The following is a 21,461-nucleotide window of genomic DNA, read 5'->3' on the forward strand; positions in this document are numbered from 1 at the left end:
AGTGGGAGGAGCCAGAAAGTCGATAACCTGCTAATGTACGGATACAGCAAAAAATAACCATATACCTTTATTCATTTAACAAATAACCTCATTGCAGGATAAATTGATTTATGTATACACCAGCAATTTTGAAAATTCATTTTACTATACAAGGAACCAAAGTGGAGAAATTGACATGTTTCATTCTCAAGGTTCTGGTCAATTTTATACTTGTGATATCACAAGCACAAACCGTAGGTACTGATATCTACAGACTGATAGATTAAGTATTACAATGTAAGACCAATGTGGTCGGTAAATAGAAAAGCTAGTAAAAATTAAACTAAGAGCACTATTTCATATTGAAAAGACAATAGACCTGTTATTGTACTTTTTCTTATCATTTTTAAGTAGGTTATAATTCTTCCAAACTCCCTGCCTATGGATGTGAGGGCCATATTTCTTTTGTATTTCTGATATCTCTGTAGCTCTATTCACCTTCTAAGGTTCCCTGATATATATGTGATGTTTCTACAGGACCATATTTATTTAATTCTTGCTTGTCTGTGAATACTGAGCTGTGCCCTGGTTCTAAAGCTATATTGAAATCTCTGAAATAATAATAAAAAAAAATAATAACATGTACAGTCAAAGAACTTTGGGTTTCTAGAGTCAACCATTTCAATGATCGAAAAACCATAACAACAGCTACCCACCTCAACAAACATTAAGTTTCATCAGTAGTAATGGGTATTTAGAATTTTTTTACCCTGTGAACTTGACCTTAGACCCTGGAAATTTATAGGGTTTTAGATCTTCTCTAGGCAAAAGTAGTAAATGTACAAAGTTTGGTGAGTATTGATTGTGTGATGTTGAATAATGTATGGATTAAAATAAATTGGAAAGGGCATATGGATGGATAAAATATTATCTGTACATGCCAGCTCACATTCCATATTAAAGAAAGGTGTTACCTAAAATATCAGTGAAGACTCTTAAAAGTCATTAATTGACAAAAAATTCTGAAGTGGCCAATTAAGGAACCAAAATTTTGTTGCCACAAATAGAAACATGGAAAGCTTTGATGCACATGTAAGTGAATTATAAGCCAAGTTTCACCAGTGCAAAGATTAAATATGAGTTAAGTTATCCTGCAACTTCAAATTAGGTACCTACTTACAGGAAAAATTGGTAGTTAAGATTGTGGTGGAGTGACCAATGAAATTCCCTGCCATACATTTAATTTGGTTTAAGTCTCACTATGTTAGTGGTGAATTTATTAATTTTTTTTTTTTTTGGGGGGGAGGGGTCCGGTGGTTAGACCCCTTCCATGTTGTCATATTTGACTAAAAGCAAATCATAGCCTGTATCCCTTTTAATTTTCTGGATAAGAACCCCCCCACCACAATTACAAATTTCTGGATCCACCCATGTCTTCATCAATGATCAATTACCACATGATATAACTGTACTAGATAGCCTTGTTACACCTAAACATCTGTCACAGCTTGTAAATAAACATGTAATATACAATTTAGATAAAGACTGATGGAGATATTGAAGGTTTGATACATGTATATACAAACAAAAAGTAGATAAGAGAGAGTAAGAGTAATCAAGGGAACCAAGGTTATAGCGGTAATCAAAAGAATGTAATCCAGGGACAAAGATCAGACATGGAAAACAGACATATACAATAAAGAGCATAAAGTAACTAAAATCATACACACAAAGTAACAAAAGCAAACGAGCAACTCGGACTCCACTAAGAACTGGAAAACTTGCATTAATTATGGCCATAATTTGGTCAAAAAGAGGAAGTAAATTTTTCAAAATCTTGGGATCCACTCTAAAATTGAAATTACTGAACTGATGGTTGTAATTCATAATACTTGCTTACCGATATAAAGTACTGGTACCAGTATGTGGACTGTCTGAACTATAATTATACCCAGTAAAATTGTGTCCCCTGACAGGCCATTTAGAACAGAGTGTATTATATCAATGAGTTTCCTTACCTGTTATAGGCATTAAATTTAAATCGTAATGTTGTGTCCGTGATAGAGCGTTTAGAACGTAGATGTGATTGATGTAAGCTATCTGTACTATAGTGAATCTCTTCGTAATCTGTGATATAACTATCTAGAGATTTCTGTTCTGTAAAAAAAAAACAAATTATATAATAAATATCTGTACAGTGTTTGAAATGTGGGGTTGTAAGGTCATCAAAATCTTATCAATAGAGCACCAATACAGTCTTACAAACTATACTATTAAAGGATTACAGTATTAGTTCAAATATGAAGTCATAACTAACTATAAGATCATCTTACTATACTATTAGAGAATTCAGACTGGTTTTTTTTTTATTATTTAAGGTTAGGTTCAGACAGGTTTTTTTTATTATTTAGGGTCAAGTTCAGACAGGTTTTTTTTATAATTAAGGGTTAGGTTCAGACAGATTTTTTTATCACTTAGGGTTGGGTTCAGACAGGTTTTTTTTTATTATTTAGGGTTGGGTTCAAACAGGTTTTTTTATTATTTAGGGTTAGGTTCAGACAGTTTTTTTTTTATTTAGGGTTGGGTTCAGACAGGTTTTTTTTATTATTTAGGGTTAGATTCAGACAGATTTTTTTATTATTTAAGGTTTGGTTCAGACAAGTTTTTTTATTATTTAGGGTTAGATTCTGACAGATTTTTTTTATTATTTAGGGTTAGGTTCAAACAGATTTTTTTTATTAATTAGGGTTAGGCTCAGACAGATTTTTTTTATTATTTAGGGTTGGGTTCAGACAGGTTTTTTTTATTATTTAGGGTTAGATTCAGACAGATTTTTTTTATTATTTAGGGTTGGGTTCAGACAGGTTTTTTTATTATTTAGGGTTAGGTTCAGACAGGTTTTAGGATTGTTCAGGGTTGCGTTTAGACATGATTTGAATTATTCGGAGTTTCGTTATGACATGTTTTTTATTATTCTGGGTTCTGTTTAGACAGATTTTGGATTATTGAGGGTAAATTTAAATGGATTTTTAAAATTTTATTCAGGGTTGCATTTAGACAGGTTTTTGGATTACTCTGGGTTCAGTTTATGTAATTGGAATATTTTCAGGGTTTGGTTTAGACAGATTTTTAGATTATTCTGGGTTTGGTTTAGAGATTTTCAGATTATTCTGGGTTTCGTTTAGAGAGGTTTCACTGTAATTTGTTTTATCTATAGGTTTTCAATCAAAATTTTAATAAATGGAGGATCATGTCTGGCTATGAATAATATATGAGTAATTCCTCCCCCTCCCCCACTCCGGAAGGGTAAAATGGAGATTTTATTCACCAATACCATTTAACTATATACTGTACCTATTACATGATAATGTGTTACATTGGGTCTGAATTAAGCATGTGGTGCTCCATTCTTTTAAACAAGTCACAATCCTTCTAAACAAACTCTAAATAACATACAATAAGGAGAGTTTATTTGAGCTTAACACAGCATACACTGAAAAACTCATGTTCATGTATAGCAGATGCTACAATCATTATGATATTGGGTAAAGCTTAACAAAGTATACATGTAGGAGTTTTTGCTTAACAAAGTATACATACAGGAGTTTTAGCTTAACAAAGTATACATGCAGGAATATTAGCTTAGTAAAGTATACTTGCAGGGGTTTTAGCTCAACAAAGTATACATGCAGGAGTTTTTGCTTAACAAAGTATACATACAGGAGTTTTAGCTTAACAAAGTAAACATGCAGGAATTTTAGCTTAACAAAATATACATGCAGGGGTTTAAGCTTAATAAAGTATACATGCAGGAATTTTAGCTTAACAAAATATACATGCAGGGGTTTTAGCTTCACAAAGTATACATGCAGGAGTTTTAGCTTAACAAAGTATACATGCAGGAGTTTCAGCTTAACAAAGTACACATGCAGGAGTTTTAGCTTCACAAAGTATACACGCAGGGGTTTTAGCTTCACAAAGTATACATATAGGAGTTTTAGCTTCACAAAGTATACAAGTAGGAGTTTTAGCTTCACCAAGTATACAAGCAGGAGTTTTAGCTTAACAAAATATACATGCAGGAGTTTTAGTTTAACAAAGTATACATGCAGGAGTTTTAGCTTAACAAAATATACATGCAGGGGTTTTAGCTTCACCAAGTATACATGTAGGAGTTTTAGCTTCACAAAGTATACAAGCAGGAGTTTTAGTTTAACAAAGTATACATGCAGGAGTTTTAGCTTCACAAAGTATACAAGCAGGAGTTTTAGTTTAACAAAGTATACATGCAGGAGTTTTAGCTTCACAAAGTATACAAGCAGGAGTTTTAGTTTAACAAAGTATACTTGCAGGAGTTTTAGCTTTTAAAGCTGAATACAAAAGGTGACTTAAGGCATTAAAGACTAAATCTACATCCACATTTTATGACTTATTTTCACATCAGTGACAAAGTTATCATTTTTTTACACACCAGTAAATAAGGTCACACAAAATGATTGAAGTCATGATACTTGTTTGTACAGTTTACATTATAGCCATCAGTCATTTATTTGTCATCAGGTACTTACTGCAGTTATGTGGAACTTACTGGGAGGCTTTAAGTTCTAGTTTGAAAGAATGAAATATCCCCATTTTTTACCAATAAAAGTACATATCACAGAAATATAAAATCAGTAATTTACAGAAATGAAATAGGAGCTTACTGCTAAAGAAATCAACAGTTAGTCAAAATACAGGGAGGCTTGAAAAGGGGAAATAATCCTAAATATACCCATTTTCTTATCAATTTCAAGTTACATTACTCAGAAAGGAAAAGTCAAGAACTTAAAAAAAAATAAAAAAAGAGCTACATACATGTAGCTATCAAAGCTATAGAAATGCCATGTAAACTGTTGATTTAGTGAATGAACAAAGAACAGACAGACAGACGGGGAAGGGTATACCTTTAAATAGATAGAAACATTAAAATACTGCTTTACAACAAAGATATTCATACATATGTAAAAACAAATTTTAATGACAACAGAACATAAATAAGGTGTTAATTTTAATCTATGTATCTAATAACATATCACACTCTATTCTTCCTGGTTTTTAAATCTCTCCACATTGTATTCCTGACAACAAACAAATACTGTGACATTTTACAACAATCTACTGTACTGTACCATTGATCCTGTTTATCTTAAATTATCACCTGGATATAAATTTTAAAGAGTGGCTGTTGGTCAATAGTAGTGAAGTATGCAAATGCATAACCATTTTCACATGCTTTAGATCCTAAGAACTGCAAAATTTGTCATACCTGTCTGACAATATTGAACCCAGTCCTGCTTTTTAAGGACCAGTGCAGGACCTCTGTCTGACAATATTGAACCCAGTCCTGCTTTTTAAGGACCGGGTGCAGGTCCTATGTCTGACAATATTGAACCCAGTCCAACTTTTTAAGGAGCAGTGCAGGACATATGTCTGACAATATTGAGCCCAGTCCTGCTTTTCACGGACAAATGTAGGACCTCTGTCAAGACAGAATATTTCCTTTTAACAGGCCTCAGAATGACAGTTGTGTCAGACATAACATTTTATTTTAACAGGCATCAGAATTACAGATGTGTCAGACAGAACATTTACCTTTATCAGACCTCAGATTGACGGTTGTGTCAAGAAAAACATTTCATTTTTTTCGGTGCACAAAAGCTTACATAGTGTAAAAAAACAAGGAGATAAAATGGACTTACATGTAGATCTTTTAGAAAGCATGAAATTTATGAAAATTTTAGTAAAGAATGATGAGCTTGGCCAAGTACTGCATGATACGGCCGTAGCACTTGAGCATAGTGTCTACAGTTCATTATGGACACAACAAGTGGTTAAGACAAAGTACAACACAGAATTTCGATTAAAGGTGCAAAAACTTATGCTTTTAAGGGGTTAAAGACTTTTACATTTGAACCCTTTAAGAAAAACATACATGTGAATCTGATTTTTTTAGTGTGGTCCATTTGACCCCTTATAACTCAAAACCATAAGAGATATCTGAAACTAACTAAAAAAACACAAGCAGGGATTTTCATATGGCATCCAATTAACAAAAAACTTCTGAATTAGACCAAAAACAAAGATTTTTTGGGGCTTGGCCCAATTTTGTACCCATTTAACTCTCAAACAGTTAAAGATAAGCCTAACCTGTAAAAAATAGAATTTCAAAAGGAATGGATTGACATCTGAATCATAAAAATCAGATTAACAACAAGCTTTTTCTATCAATTTTACTAACACCCATTTTTCCCCTTGAAGCCCCTTCTTTATAAAAGTTTGGGGCAAAAATCTCCAAAAACTATAGGGCCCTCTGCCATGTCCCTAAGAACAATGTTTTAAAAAAAGATTGGAAAAGTTTTTTATTTTGGGTTTTCGTTAATAATCTTAGCTAACGGACACTAAATAATGATGACAACAGCGAAAAACTATTCAACCAAAATTTTGTGCAGTCATATTAACTGATGCTTACTACCAAAGAGTGATAGATTTACAAAAATGTATACAGGCATATGACCAAATTTTTTTTGCCATATAAAAATGTTGCTACAGTGATACTGTTTAAGACTGTTTCCCATCAAGTAAATATCCAAATTTGTTAAAACAATTGTGTAATACCAAAAACTTGTTAAACTTTCCCAGCTAAGTACCTTAGATCAACATGTTGACTGATATTTGATCAGAATTTCCAATTGTCCCCGGAGTGAGTTTCCAAATTTCCAATAAATGACTCATATTTTCATTCAAGTACAAGGTAAAAGGAGTTTTGAAAAAAAGAAGAAAATCTTTAGTTAAATCGATGCAAAATGTTTCACCAGTTGAACTTCAATGTGTGACACCAAGTCTCAAGTCTGAACTTCCTTTAAAATGTGACAAAACATCTCTGTTTCAGAGAGTTACTGTACTGGACAGACAGACAAATAGACTTGGTCTATGTTGTAATGGACAGACAGACAGATAGACTTGGTCAATGTAATAATGGGCAGACAGACAAATAGACTTGGTCAATGTGGTAATGGACAGACAGACAAATAGACTTGGTCAATGTAATAATGGACAGACCAGCAGACTTGGCCAATGTGGAAACAATTGGACAGACAGACAAATAAACCCAAACTAAAGTTTTTTTGAAAATAATTTTAGAAGAAAAAAAAACAAACAAACTTTGACATCTTTCATCTTAAAATAATTCTAAAAATATTTTTATATTATCCAGTTCAAAACAAAAATTCTATTTTATTTTCTATACATGTACAGGTTGCTTGTAGTTCATGCAAACAATGTGACGAGATAATTGAAAATATACCTGTGATCAATATACACCTGAGATTACAACTGTACCCAGGTAAACTTTTAATAATATATGTTACCCTTTGATCAGGGAAGAAGAACAGACCAATAAATCTTAAGCCATGGAAATGAAATAACTAGATCAGCCAAGCTCAAGTATTACCAAACATCTTAGGACAATAAGGAAAAGAGGGGTTTACCAGAAACACCTATACCAATCAATCTTAAGCCATGGAAATGAAATGTCTAGATCTGCCAGGCTCAAGTATTACCAAACATCTTAGGACAATAAGGAAAAAGGGGGGATAATAAGATGTGCATACATGTACATCAATGTATCTCAAGCCATTGCAATGAAATAACTAGATCAGGCAAGCTCAAGTATTACCAAACATCTCTGGACAATAAGGAAAAGAGGGGTTTACCAGAAACACCTATACCAATCAATCTTAAGCCATGGAAATGAAATGACTAGATCTGCCAACCTCACTTCTTACCAAACATCTCTGGACAATAAGGAGGGGGGTACCAGACATGTATGTATCAATGCATCTCAAACCATATAAATGTAATGTCTAGATATCATACAGCCAAGCTCAAGACAACCACACAGCTTGGGAGAATAATTTGAACCAGACATGCCTATCTCAAGGCATGGAAAAATATTATCTAGACATTAAACAGCCATTGCATGCTCAAGTCAACCACACACCTTGTGAGAATAGAGGGTACCTAACATGTCTACATGTAGATCAATAAAACTCAGGCCATGGAAAAATAATGCCTAGATATTATACAGCTATGCTCAAGTCAACCACACATGGCAGGGGTGGGGTTCACTTTGATATTAATATTAATATATATTTTTTTTCCATATACATGTACATGTATTGTATTTAATTCATGTTAATATTTTTTTTTATAAAGAGCAATTTAAGTGAAGTAAAATGTTGCTTCAACTAGACCATTCTATGCACCAAACCTACAAATGTATCTTCAATGATAGAGTTGAAACAGCTAAAACAAAGAGTTCAGGCCTTTCATTAAGAGGTACTTTTACCCATCTAAGCTACTGAAAGGTATCTCCAGAATTTAAATTTTCACATTATGTTTAAAAGAGAAAATGATGAAAAGTACCTCTTACAAACCCAAAGGTACCTGCATTGCAAAAAATTAATGAAGCCCCTAAGAGTTCATCCTTCACAGAATGAAATATATGATACATGTATATGATGTGTAGCCAAGATCATACATGATAATATAATAACTTAATAATCAGTTCTTTGCTAAGTCGGGTCATTTTAGAAATACACATACATTTGTACATGTACAACAAGTACAAGAATTGAAAATTTCAATGAATGGTAGTGCCACAAGATAACAGTAATATTCAAATAATCTTATTTTTTATTAAGAGACTTAGTAGTGTTCTCTTTATAATTTTGTAACATCACAGCTCTTTCAGCTATTCTACAGCACTCGCCACTGTGCTCTTACAACTATTCTACAGCACTCGCCACTGTGCTCTTACAACTATTCTACAGCTCTCGTCACTGTGCCCATACAGCTATTTTACAGCACTTGCCACTGTGCCCATACAGCTATTCTACAGCACTCGCCACTGTGCCCATACAGCTATTTTACAGCACTCACCACTGTACCCATACAGCTATTCTACAGCACTTGCCACTATGCCCATACAGCTATTCTACAGCACTCACCACTGTGCCCATACAGCTTTTCTACAGCACTTGCCACTATGCCCATACAGCTATTCTACAGCACTCGCCACTGTGCTCTTACAACTATTCTACAGCTCTCGTCACTGTGCCCATACAGCTATTCTACAGCACTCGCCACTATGCCCATACAGCTATTCTACAGCACTCACCACTGTACCCATACAGCTATTCTACAGCACTCGCCACTGTGCCCATACAGCTATTCTACAGCACTTGCCACTGTGCCCATAGTGCATTTTCATTGAAATTGATTAATGCTGGCAATACACTGCTTTGAGATAGAGATTTAATGCAACATTCTTAGATTATAGACCTGAACTTTAGAACTCAGTAATTTTCCTACTATTTTGGGGTTGTGGCCATGGTCCATGCACAATCATGATTGAAAAAAGAGTATTGTGACTTTGGGAAATAATCTGAATCTTTAAATTATGTACAATTGTACAGAAGGGCAAGGATTTTTATAAAGTATGTATTTAACAAAAGTTCTAATTAAAATCCTTAATGAGGACTATTTTATAAAAGTCTATGAGGTGACCACTGGGTGACAAATTGGAAACAGTAGAATGGAGAGAAGATTTTGTAAGCCTCACAAGTCAGGGTATGACTTTAATAAGTTGTCCTATTGCTCCTGCCAAGTGAAACTATCATTCAGACAAGTAAAAGTTAAATTAACTTGCCAGGAGGACATCCAAATATTATTCATTTTAATTAAAACATTCATTTACTAACAGAGAACCTAGATTTCCAATTTGGGCAAGTAGAATTTTCATCATAAGAAAATACAAAAAAAATAGAGCTACATTTCGCAGCTACTAAATAACCTGTTGGCTGGTCAACTTTCCTTGGAACTCACCATAGATGCCAATCAAATGACGGTCACCAAATTGACGAGTGGAGTGTAAGCAAATGAGAACTCGCCAAATTACACAACAACTCATATTTGGTGAGGTAGTCAGTGGTGGTTTCCCACACTGTATACATGTAGATATCACCTGTATAAGAGGTTCTAATCAAAATTAAAATATATGGTCAGGTCATCTCCATACAAATTTACATGTAGCATTGTAGGTCTACGTCTGACAATGACTGAATCAGTGAATGTTCCATTTAAAAGTTGAATTACAATAAACACCATTATGTGAGAGGATGACATGAATTGTCTGAATGGAAATGACAAAGTTAAATATTATCGTGACCATATTGTAATGTGTATATACATGGGTTCAAAAACTAGAAAGTTATGAGTCAGTCAATCAGTGACCATTTGATCAGATTATATTTACCTGTTAATTTTATGCAAACTAAACTCTGAAACAGCAGAATAAGCCATGCAGAATTCATGTTTGGTATTCCCTGAGTGAGAAAAATGTGTTCTGCTCCTTTAAAAACTTTACAAAATATCCCAAAGTTCTGCAAACGCTCCTCAATTCATCTTCAATATTTTCGTTCTTATGTTTTCATGAATACCGGAAATTACTTGTGATGCTATGAGCATGCGTAAAAGCAGGTGCTAGTTCACTTCCTTGTGATTAAAAATAGAAACGTAAACGAATTACGTCATGCGTATCGTAGGCGTGGTCTTGCTTTGTAATGAACCCTTTTTAACTGTGACTATTTTATAACTTGTTATTTGTTAATCAATCATTAACATTTAATTTACACTCCCTGTTGTATACATATTAACATTTTCATGTTGTATTTTTCTCGATATTCAGTCATGTATAATTACGGCGGCTTAGCCGGAAATTTAAGATGTGAAAGCAGGAGTTCTGGAGGGGGTTGCAGGAGGAGGGCGTCAGCCCCCAGAAGCCGAGCATAACTTTCGAACTCGAATAACATTTTTATCTTTAAGGTAACAGCTTTGACCATCCATTTTAAAACTTGTTAAGTGAAGAAGCTGAGCATAATTTTCAAACTCGAATAACATTTTTTTCATTGACCATCCATTTTAAAACTTGTGAAGTGTTTTTTCTTGTTTTTGGATTGTTTTTTTTTAACAAAATTATGCAAACAATATCACACTTGAATACAAGACATGATAATACAGATAGACATTTAGGAACAAAGACTAAATAGGAAAAAAATCTAAAACATTTCTCAACCTCAAATAACCATGCCAAGAAATACCCCCAATAATTTCAGGTCTGCCCCCTACAGGCACTAATTATCTTTGTTAACGTGATAGTACAGATGTAGTCATTAATGTATCTGTTATCTTAGCGGGGTGTAAAGTTGGATTTTGGTGCGGTTTGTCTTGGCATGCACGCAAATGAAATCGAAAACAAATGAATCAATGAGACTGTATTTGCTGTACGTTTTGATATAGTTCCTCTTTATTTTGTATATATGACACAGAAAATCTATGTAATTAACCTCTCTGATAACACCACTCCTAATATCTGTAATAATTAGTAGATTTGCTATTAGAGGGATACATGCAATCAATAAACTTTTTCATATATTCTTTAATATAAAGAGAGGGATCTGTAGCAAGTTTAGTTTTGATACGATGCCCTGACATTAATACGGGAATAATCTCGTCTCACACATACTCCTTATTTTTGTTCTTCCATCAAGGGCCTCTCTCTGTTCCGGGTCAGGCTGCTCTAGCATTGTTTTAAATCTTCCGGTCATTTTTTGAAGAATATCCAAAAGCAAATGAAGCACCCTTAACCATGTCAACGGTATGGCGAACTATAGGAAGTTGACACGATTTGACAACAGCTAAGTTCCAGCAGTGAGCATAACAGTGCACATAATTAGCTTCTGGAATTTCAGCTTGAATGCAAGCGTCCGATAGTTTACCTCGCATATTCGCCGCTCCATCGTACCCCTGACCTCTCATTGCCTGCGCAATGACCCCATACTCATTCAGTTTATCCATTATAGTTTTCGCCAGAGCTTCTCCTGTCGTCGAACTTGCCTCAGCGAATCCAATAAGTGACTCTTTTACACCCGATTTACCCTCTTTATTGGAACCGACATAACGCAAGCATAAATAAACCTGTTCGACGGTAGAACCGTCATTAGTTTCATCTGCAATTATGCTAAAACAGTTTGCAGACGATCTACTGTCGTATCTGTTGGCCACAAGTATGAATTAACCCATTTTGTTTCTGGGGTGATAGATATCTGAGGGACTGCTTTGTAAATGGTCAGACAAATGAACAACTCAACATTGATACATCATCCCTTTTACCTTCAGCAATTTTCATAAAAAATTCACTCATTTCAATACACCTGTCATGACCAGGTTGGCCCAAATGTCATTTTATCAAAGTTGTCACATTTGCCCAATCATTTACATGATTGATTGATTATTGGGGTTTAACGCCCGAGCAGCAATATTTCAGCTCTATTCAGGCAATGCACATGAAATGATGATAATGAAATGAAAAAAAGGATGGGACACAAGGATTATAGGGTCGACAAATTTTGATTGCCACAAGAAAAAGGGAGGAATGGGTAGGATCGGGCAATTTAACCTTCTTGTGGCACTATTTAGTCGCCTTTTACGACAAGGTAAGTGCTGCTGCGGGCCTATTCTTTTTACACCTGACTGGCATCTCTATTAAACATTCAAAACAAATCTTGACCTCTGAACCTCATCTCTATACAGACTTGTTCCCATCATTTTGGATATTGTTTCCTCAGACTCTTTAAACAAGTTTGCGTAAAAAGTTAAGATGAAGAAAAAAGGTAATTTCCTCCACTACAGTGTGTCAACAAAGGTATAGATGCAATTAATTTGTCTAACATGCTCCATCACAAAAACGTAACCAATAAAATTCCCCCATATTTCTAGGACAAATCAATACCGATTATTACTATAGGGTTATTAAATGGTTATTTTCATATTAATCCTGTATTATGTCCAAGTACAGTCGTATTGGTTGAGATCACTTGTATTGGCCCGAGGCGAAGCCGAGGGCCAATACAAGTGGTCGAAACCCAATACGACTGTACGAGGACATAATACAGGATTAATATGAAAATAACCATTTTATGATCCCTTTATTAACTGATGACTTAAAATAACAGGAGTTATCTGTACAAACCTTTAAATACAGCTCAGTATGACATATTTCCTAGTGAAGACTGTAACACTCCAGATCTCTTGATGCATTTATTCACCCCAACTGTTCTTTTCTATATAGATCTATATTAATATACCAAGTTTGCTGATACCTTCTCAAATTAGGTTTAAACAAAATGGCGGACAAGTTTAACTTTTATACAGGGCCAGAATTAATACAATTGCCCTGTATAAATTATGGTTGCTAAAACCTCCTGTTGTATTAAAGGGGCAATTTACATTGTATTTTATCATCAGTTAATAAATATTTATATGAACTCTCCCATTGCATCAAACATTTTCAATTATAAAAGGCTATTGCAGAACTTCAAGATTGAGGACTCCAAGGCTAAACCACCTGACTGTTCTTCCAAAAACTCTCCGTTCAAATATGGTCCTTTCGGTCACATCGTTACGGGAGATTTAACCATCATCGAAAACGAATATCTGCGTAACATGATCCCAAGTACCGTGAACCACGCTCCATAAATTGGAATTATAACTTAAAAGTTCTTATGAATGCAGTGGAGGACTACGAAAGATAATGGATCAAACGAATTGTGCTCCTCTACTTGCTGACATATTCCAACACTTTTATGAGGCAGACTTTATAGCTGATTTGATCTGAAAGAAAAAAAAAACATCGTTTGGCTTGATCCTTTAATCTCAGTGTCCGATATATGGATGATGTACTATCGTTAAACCATCCTAGTTTCGGGGACTCGATACATCACATTTACCCCAAAGAACTTGAGATAAAGGATACTACAGACACTGTGAAGTCATCCTCATATCTTGACCTACATTTAGAGATCGGTGGTAAAGGAAAACTATTGACCAAACCTTACCTAAAATGTAATGACTTTTCATTCAGAATTGTCAACTTTCCTTTCATCTGTGACAACATCCCTTCAGCACCCGCTTATGGGTTTTAATATCACAACTCATACGTTATGCCAGAGCTTGTCGTAACTTCGCAGACCTGTGTCATAGTTTTCCTTTCCTCTTTCCTTTGCTCGGACTTGACTTTTTATGAGCAACTCGGCGGGTGTTTCTAGAAAAGCAGAGGACGCTTACCCTACCGCTGCACCTGGTCCATACTCCCAGTTTTTAGTGGAGTCCGAGTTGCTCATTTGCTTGTGTTACTTTATATGCATTATTTTAGTTACTTAATGTTCTTTGTTGTGTATGTCTGTCTTCCATGTTTGGTCCTTGTTCCTAGATTACTTTCTTTTGATTTCCGCTAGACCTTTGGTTCCCTCGATTACTCTTTAAACCTCATCTACCTACAACTATTGGTTGATAAGCTATAGCTCAAGTGATTCAAATTGTCAACTTTATAAGCGCCGAAGTCTTAAAACATGATTTCAAAAATAAGATCAGATGAAGGAAACACATACACTTGTAGGTCCCTTGAACACCAACAGCTTTATTATCACATGTAATACGACCGCAGACTTACACAATTCCTAGGAAAAATACCTGATCAAAATTATTATGCCACCGTCTAAGCAAAATTTGATTACTATTTGTCATTTTCCGATGTCATGAGGCGATAATCGTAGACTTAAAAATCAGTACACAATTTGCTTTCAACTTAGCCGTCAGGTTTTTATTAGTTCTTTTGAATTGCCCTTTTTTTTCGTTCAGAGGGATATGGGATAAGAGTAATCAAGGGAACCAAGGTTATAGCGCTAATCAAAAGAGTGTAATCCAGGGACAAAGACCAGACATGGAAAACAGACATACACAACAAATGTCTTTTAATTAAAGAACGAGCCTTAGCTTTTTTGCATAACGGTTAAATTAAAAAAGTCTTCCAATTTTAATAAATGCCACTGTTTTGGAATGTACGAAACTGTGACGGATAAATCGGGATGGTTTCGGGTGTTGAGTAACCCTTTTATTTATAGTTTGTATAGAGTTTGGTCAAAAATGGGCAAATAATAGCCTGGAACCCCTTTCTTTATTGGAATAACTACTTTTATTTTAAATATTATGATCAACCACCATATGAAATTTGAGGAGTAGTAAAGTTGTATTATCTCATAGGTTTTTTTTTCTTAGGCTAATTAGGCCTTTTGCATTTGTAGTCAACTTGAATATCCAAAGTAAACTACAGTTTTAGTATGTAAATAGAAAGAAACGAATAACTGGTACTGATAAGAGGTTAGAGGTCAACTGATTTAGTTGGAGTATTATTAATTCAAACCAAATTATTCAGAATATCAGTAAAAGTTGTTCATTGGTTTTGTTTATTGGCGTAAATAGAATTAAACTGTTTTTTTAAATGACTGTAGAGGGGACCAAAGTGTTTGCATTTGAACCTAAACGGGGTTTTTTAAATGGAACTGTTTTCTTCGGCGGTGTAAGAGAGTGTTTCAGCGACCATCCAGCACTATATGATAAAAAAGGTTAGCATCGATGGCTGTCGGACGAGAAACAGGTCTGCATATCTGCCTTTCGTAAATGTGATTGTATTAAAAATTGAATATGTTATCCATTGATAAAGCAAATGGAAACAAACTTAAATTTCACTTATAAAGAGAGAATAAATTCCGATATTGATGATATATCCTTTCCTGTAAATGGTATAATTAATGGGAGTTTGACACTCTTGGACCAATACAGTAAATCCAGTTTTTAGACACTGGTCACTAACTCAACAATAAAGGCCAAAACCAGGACATCAAGAACAATTTGAAGTAAATCTAATAAAGAAAATACTGGCGGAATAGTAAAATTATTATGCAGTGACGGAACTAGGGTTTCTCCCCTTTGTTGGAACCCTTTGTTCATTTCGTTCAAATTGTCCACTATTGTGGCAAAATGGAAATCAAAGGGCCATATGAGTTATTGTTATCACTGTGTTTCCATCGTCGTCGTCCGTTAACTTGTTCAAACACCTTCAGTTTAAACATATTTATTTGCTCAAGAATACAAGAAAGGGGGATTGGATTCAAGTTATAAGTTATTTCAGGTTAGCAGGGGCGTGAATAGAGAATATGGAGGACGTTGAATTAGCGAAAAAGCAAGACTTTCATGCCAAAACAACACTTCTTCGGATTTAAGGCGGGGTATGCTTCGCTCGGCACCACCATGGTCATTTGATCCGCGCCTGGTTATATTCTCTTTCATCTCTGGTGAATGATGGTGCAAACAAAACCCAGTTCATTTAATAATTGGGGCAGAAACATGGAGTACAATTGTATTTCGGACAAGCAAAACTCAGTGGTAATATTAGAATGACGGTGCAAACTTAACTCAGTGGTAACATTAGAATGACGGTGCAAACTTAACTCAGTGGTAACATTGGAATGACGGTGCAAACTTAACTCAGTGGTAACATTAGAATGACGGTGCAAACTTAACTCAGTGGTAACATTAGAATGACGGTACAAACTTAACTCAGTGGTAACATTAGAATGACGGTGCAAACTTAACTCAGTGGTAACATTGGAATGACGGTACAAACAACTCAATTGGTACATTAGAATGACGGTGCAAACATAACTCAGTAGTAACATTAGAATGACGGTACAAACAACTCAATTGGTACATTAGAATGACGGTGCAAACTTAACTCAAAGGTATCAATCAGAGGTATCATTAGAATGACGGTGCAAACATAACTCAGTGGTAACATTAAAATGACGGTACATAACTCAGTGGGTACATTGGAATGACGGTACAAACACCACTCATTGGTAACATTAAAAATGACGGTACAAACATAACTCAGTGAGTACATTAGAATGACGGTATAAACATAACTCAGTGGTGACATTAGAATGACGGTACACACATAACTCAGTGAGTACATTAGAATGACGGTACAAACATAACTCAGTGAGTACATTAGAATGACTGTACAAACATAACTAGGTGGGTACATTTGTTTGATTGTGCATACAAAATCAGTGTACCAGTGTGCAGACAAAACTGTGTGCACATTTAGGTAAGGAAAACACAGGAATATGTATGAGGGTGTAGGCAAAACTTAACGATTACATTTGTATGATGGTTAAACCAAAACTCAGTGATAAGGGGGCGACCATTAGATTCTTAGGGGGACCTCGCAAACGCGTTGATTTTTTTATTCTGTATTGTCAACTTTCCTTTCTTCTGTGATAAAGTCCTTTCAGCACCTGCGTATGAAGTTTTCATATAACAGTTCATACGCTATGCCTGAGCTTGTCGTAAATACGTAAATGACTTTTTGTACCGCCCTAGACTTCTTATATTTAGGCTTCTTGGAAATGGTTGTGTCGGTACAAGAATGAAGTCATCACTACAGAAGTTTTATGGTCGTCATAATGAACTCGTGGACCGTTACGGTATCCATCTTCACCATGAGAACCGATTCGTTCAACGTGTCATATTTTTTTCCTTTCTACTTTCGTCTACCATAAACTAGACTTTTTATGTGCAGCTTGGTGGATGTTTCTAGAAAAACAGATGACGCTTACCCTACCCGTGCACCTGGTCTATATATGCTCCCAATTTTAGTCTGAGTTGTTCGTTTATTTTTGTTGCTTTGCAAGTATTATTTTGGTTACTTTATGTTTTTTGTTGTGTGTGTCTGTTTTCCATGTCTGATCTTTGTCCGTGGATTATATTCTTTTGATTTCCGCTGGAATCTCGGTTCCCTTGATTTCTCTTTGATGGTGCAAACAAAAACAAAGCTCAGTGAGTACATTTTTTGATGGCGGAAACAAAGCTAAGTGAATTCGTATGTAAAAGAAAATACTGTGTACACATTTATACGACAGACAAGCAAAATTTAGTGATTGTATTCGTATGAACTAAATGACAACATTTGTACATCACAGACTATTGTATCATGATTTGCCTGGTAGATAATTCATTAAATTTATCTTTGTTTTGTTTCTTGCTGGTGTTTGACTGTTACTGTTATTTACGAAATTCACCCATCATCAATTCTAATCCAAGATCTCCTGAAAAAATTATAAGATAGAAAATGTCAATGGCATACATGTTTAATTATGTCTTACAATTAGAGAACGATAACAAGTACACTGAAAACAAAACATGCAACGCGTGTTTTGCATGTTTTTCATATTTTAGAACCATATGCTTAGAATAACAAATTAATTGATGAAACACTTGTAAATAAAAGTCATAACTCAATAGTACTCAATATAAGAAAAGTGTTTGGTTGATGTATAAGTAGATACAAAATTAACGTCATCACTACAGAAGCTCTATGGTCGTCATCATGAACTCGTGGATCGTTATAATGTATCCATCTGCATCATAAGTTTCGATCTGGGTGCTCTTTCCTCTAACTCGCACATAACAGTTTTAGGAGCACCTCGGTGGGTGCTTCTAGAAAAGCAGAAGACGCTTACCCCTCATCCATGCTCTCAGGTTTTAGTGGAGATCGGTTTGTTCATTTACTTTTGTTTCTTTGTACGCGTTAATCTGATTAGTTCGTGTTCTTTCGAATATATTCTTTTGATTCCCACTCGAATCTTGGTTTCTTTGATTGCGCTTTGAACAGCATATTTATGTTCCGTGTTTTTTACATAAACAAAACAAATTCGAAATCGTCCTTAGCACATGGCATACATAAAACACATTTATAACATATGACGGACGAATGTAAAGCACATTTATAACATATAACGGAGGTATGGAAAACACATTTATAACGTATTTATAACATATGACGGACGAATGGAAAACACATTATGACGGACGTATGGAAAACACATTTATGACATATGACAGACGAATGTAAAACACATTTATAAAATATTACAGACGTATGGAAAACACATTTAAAACATAAGACGGACGAAAGTAAAACACAATTATAACATGATAAACGAATGGAACACACATTTATATACATGACAGACGTATGGAAAACAAATTAGTATGTTGCAATTTTCCCCGTACCAACATCATCTTCATTTGCTTTATAGTTTACTGCCTTTAAATGCCTTAATTATATCCATCCATGATTTTTTTATTTATAGTTGCAATGATGTGTTCTAGATAAACACATTCTGAGAATTTACGTAAATCAATAAGGTTCATTTTCAATCGAACTTAATGCAACCTCAATCGACCAATCAAAATGTCTGAGGAATATCTCACGGACTTAGTTTTAGATTTTGCATGAAAAACATTTGAGAAAATCTTAATATGACTTTCGAATACACCTTTAACTGCGGGTAGTCGATGGGCACACGTGGCCATGGGGTCATGAATTTGATCCATTAAATGAACAAAAATTGTACTAAAATGTTGTTTTAACATTATTTTTTTACATATTTTTAATATGCATGGCCCCGGATAGTAAAATTTAAGAAGAAAATAGTTAAAACTGAATTTTAGATAGTAAAATGAAAAAAATATTTAAAACAGAATTTTAGTACAATTTTTATCCATTTAATGGATCTAACTAATGACCTCAAGTCCCCGTGGATGGGCATGTCTAATATACACTTCGTCGAGGAAAATTATTTTGTTCTACCCCAAGCCATACCTCGCGGAAGTACATATCACACATTCTTGCCAAGTACCCCACGAAACAGTCTTAAGCGTCTAATATGCGTAATATTCATTCTACTAGTTTCCCTAAGTTTTTAGTTATATCAACAATAATGGATATGGTGAATACGTCAAAGAGAATAGAACCCCCTCCCCCGGTTAAAAATTGTCATCTCAAGGCCATCCACGGTTCTTCAAAGACCGATCTTCATCACAGAGGGTAAATATTTTATAACACACTCAGTACTTAACTCCACCCCTTTATGCAAATTAGTTCAGTAGACTGGAAACAGCTTCGCGGGTTTGTAAAAAGTGGTCCTCATACCCGGTGATTTATTAAGAGCCTATATAGCACAACCTGTAAGTTAGCGGAGTGATACGTAGTCAAACAGGAAGTTACTGATACCTTCTAACATTCCGCCATCTTTAGCAGAGCATGATGGTCCGAAGCAGTTCTCATTGTATGCAGTTTCTTCCACTGTAAAAAGAAAAATCATGGAAAGTTTAAGCCTGCATATGTCATTATGGTAAAGATGAATTAAAAATGAGCATTTCAGGGCAAACCAAGTTTTTTAGACGTCACACAACGAATGAAAATCAAACATCAAGATTAAAGAAAAATATGTATTGTACATTATGTATTAAAGAAAAAAAAATCATGTATTGCATCAATTTATATCGATCGTTTTAAACTTCAAATAATCGTCATATTACAAAAATATGGAATAAAAGGAAAATTCAGGGAACGAACTCAAACATATCTTAAAACAAGCTTATTGTTATAAGTGGTTGATATTGACCTCTGTTTTATTTTCAAATACGCCATTCTGATTCTGATTACGGAGGACATTAAAAAAAAAACACACACACACACAAATTCACGAGGCATCGTAACAGTGCGCCAGTTTGCGTTATATTCAGTTTCGATGTCAGTTTACATGAAACACCTAGATGAATGTATATAAAATTCTCCTACTCATTGTATAATTGAACTATTAACACAATTTGGCCATTCTCAGTTTTTAATTTTCAGGTCGAAATTCAATTTATCTACCTCTTGGTTGAAACTTGCGCCACAATCATTGAAATAAATGACATCCGTAGATACATGATCCTCTCAACTAGCTATATATCTCAATTAGTAAGCTATATAGCTCAAGTTATACAAGTTATTCCATAGACACCTATGTGTCACGAAAAAGCGCTTAATTTCTGGATACATAGTTTCAAAGACATGTACATTAACATACCCATAAACGATACAGACTTAGAATATAATTTCAACAATGGTTTCTAGTGCAGGAACACTAGGCATGCACCTACAGCTCTTTTATAATAACATGATTGTTGGGGTTTAACGTCCGAGCAGCAATATTTCAGCTATATTCAGACGATTTTTATATGCAAATGGCCAAAATAGTCAAATAGATTATGAATGATTAAGAAAAAAAGCAGTAACACCAGACCAAAAACGACATAATTTCATGGAAATGCATTATCCAATTCAGGGAAATTCCAATACCATCGTCTATGCAAAGTTTCATTATTATTTGTCATCTCCGGGCTTTCAATGTCACGAGGCGGTAACCATAAAAAATACACGATACAATAGCTGATACGTCAGGATGGTTTCGGGGGTTATGCGACCCCTTTGTAAAAAAATGACCAAAATGTGAACCCTGAACCCCTTTTCTTTATACACAACTTTTTTATCGGAAACACCTCCCCTTTTATCCGCTTGCATGAAATATCTGAGGACAGCTGGTACTGAGCATTAAATGATTCGTCTTTATATTTCAATTCTATGATTTATG

At 34.7% G+C, this 21,461-nt stretch overlaps 2 protein-coding genes and 1 long non-coding RNA gene across 7 annotated transcripts in view; 1 reads left to right on the plus strand and 2 right to left on the minus strand.

The window, feature by feature from the left end:
• LOC148597572 (disintegrin and metalloproteinase domain-containing protein 10-like) overlaps window positions 1-10,542 on the minus strand; it is a 39,554-nt gene extending 29,012 nt beyond the window's left edge. For 2 of the 3 annotated variants that reach the window (XM_088564480.1, XM_088564479.1), the window contains exons 1-3: window positions 10,334-10,542; window positions 1,998-2,136; window positions 478-590 (exon numbers count right to left, since the gene is read on the minus strand). In XM_088564480.1, the coding sequence (XP_088420606.1) occupies window positions 478-590; window positions 1,998-2,136; window positions 10,334-10,391 (310 nt within the window). In that variant the 5' untranslated portion in view covers window positions 10,392-10,542. The remainder of the gene's footprint in view (window positions 1-477; window positions 591-1,997; window positions 2,137-10,333) is intronic. The other variant, XM_088564478.1, reaches the window with a different exon arrangement.
• A 253-nt stretch (window positions 10,543-10,795) lies between these two features.
• Window positions 10,796-18,012, plus strand: LOC148597573 (uncharacterized). The gene is made up of 2 exons (XR_015919100.1): window positions 10,796-10,902; window positions 16,106-18,012. It is a non-coding gene; the product is annotated as an uncharacterized LOC148597573 (long non-coding RNA).
• LOC148597574 (uncharacterized) overlaps window positions 17,903-21,461 on the minus strand; it is a 30,288-nt gene continuing 26,729 nt past the window's right edge. For all 3 annotated transcript variants that reach the window (XM_088563619.1, XM_088563620.1, XM_088563618.1), the window contains 2 exons: window positions 20,054-20,125; window positions 17,903-18,083 (listed from right to left, as the gene is read on the minus strand). In XM_088563619.1, the coding sequence (XP_088419745.1) occupies window positions 18,040-18,083; window positions 20,054-20,125 (116 nt within the window). In that variant the 3' untranslated portion in view covers window positions 17,903-18,039. The remainder of the gene's footprint in view (window positions 18,084-20,053; window positions 20,126-21,461) is intronic.

This window comes from Perna viridis, chromosome 15, assembly GCF_037379345.1.
Source record: "Perna viridis isolate PV_CMFRI_1.1 ecotype Kerala chromosome 15, ASM3737934v1, whole genome shotgun sequence".
Lineage (NCBI taxonomy): Eukaryota > Metazoa > Mollusca > Bivalvia > Mytilida > Mytilidae > Perna > Perna viridis.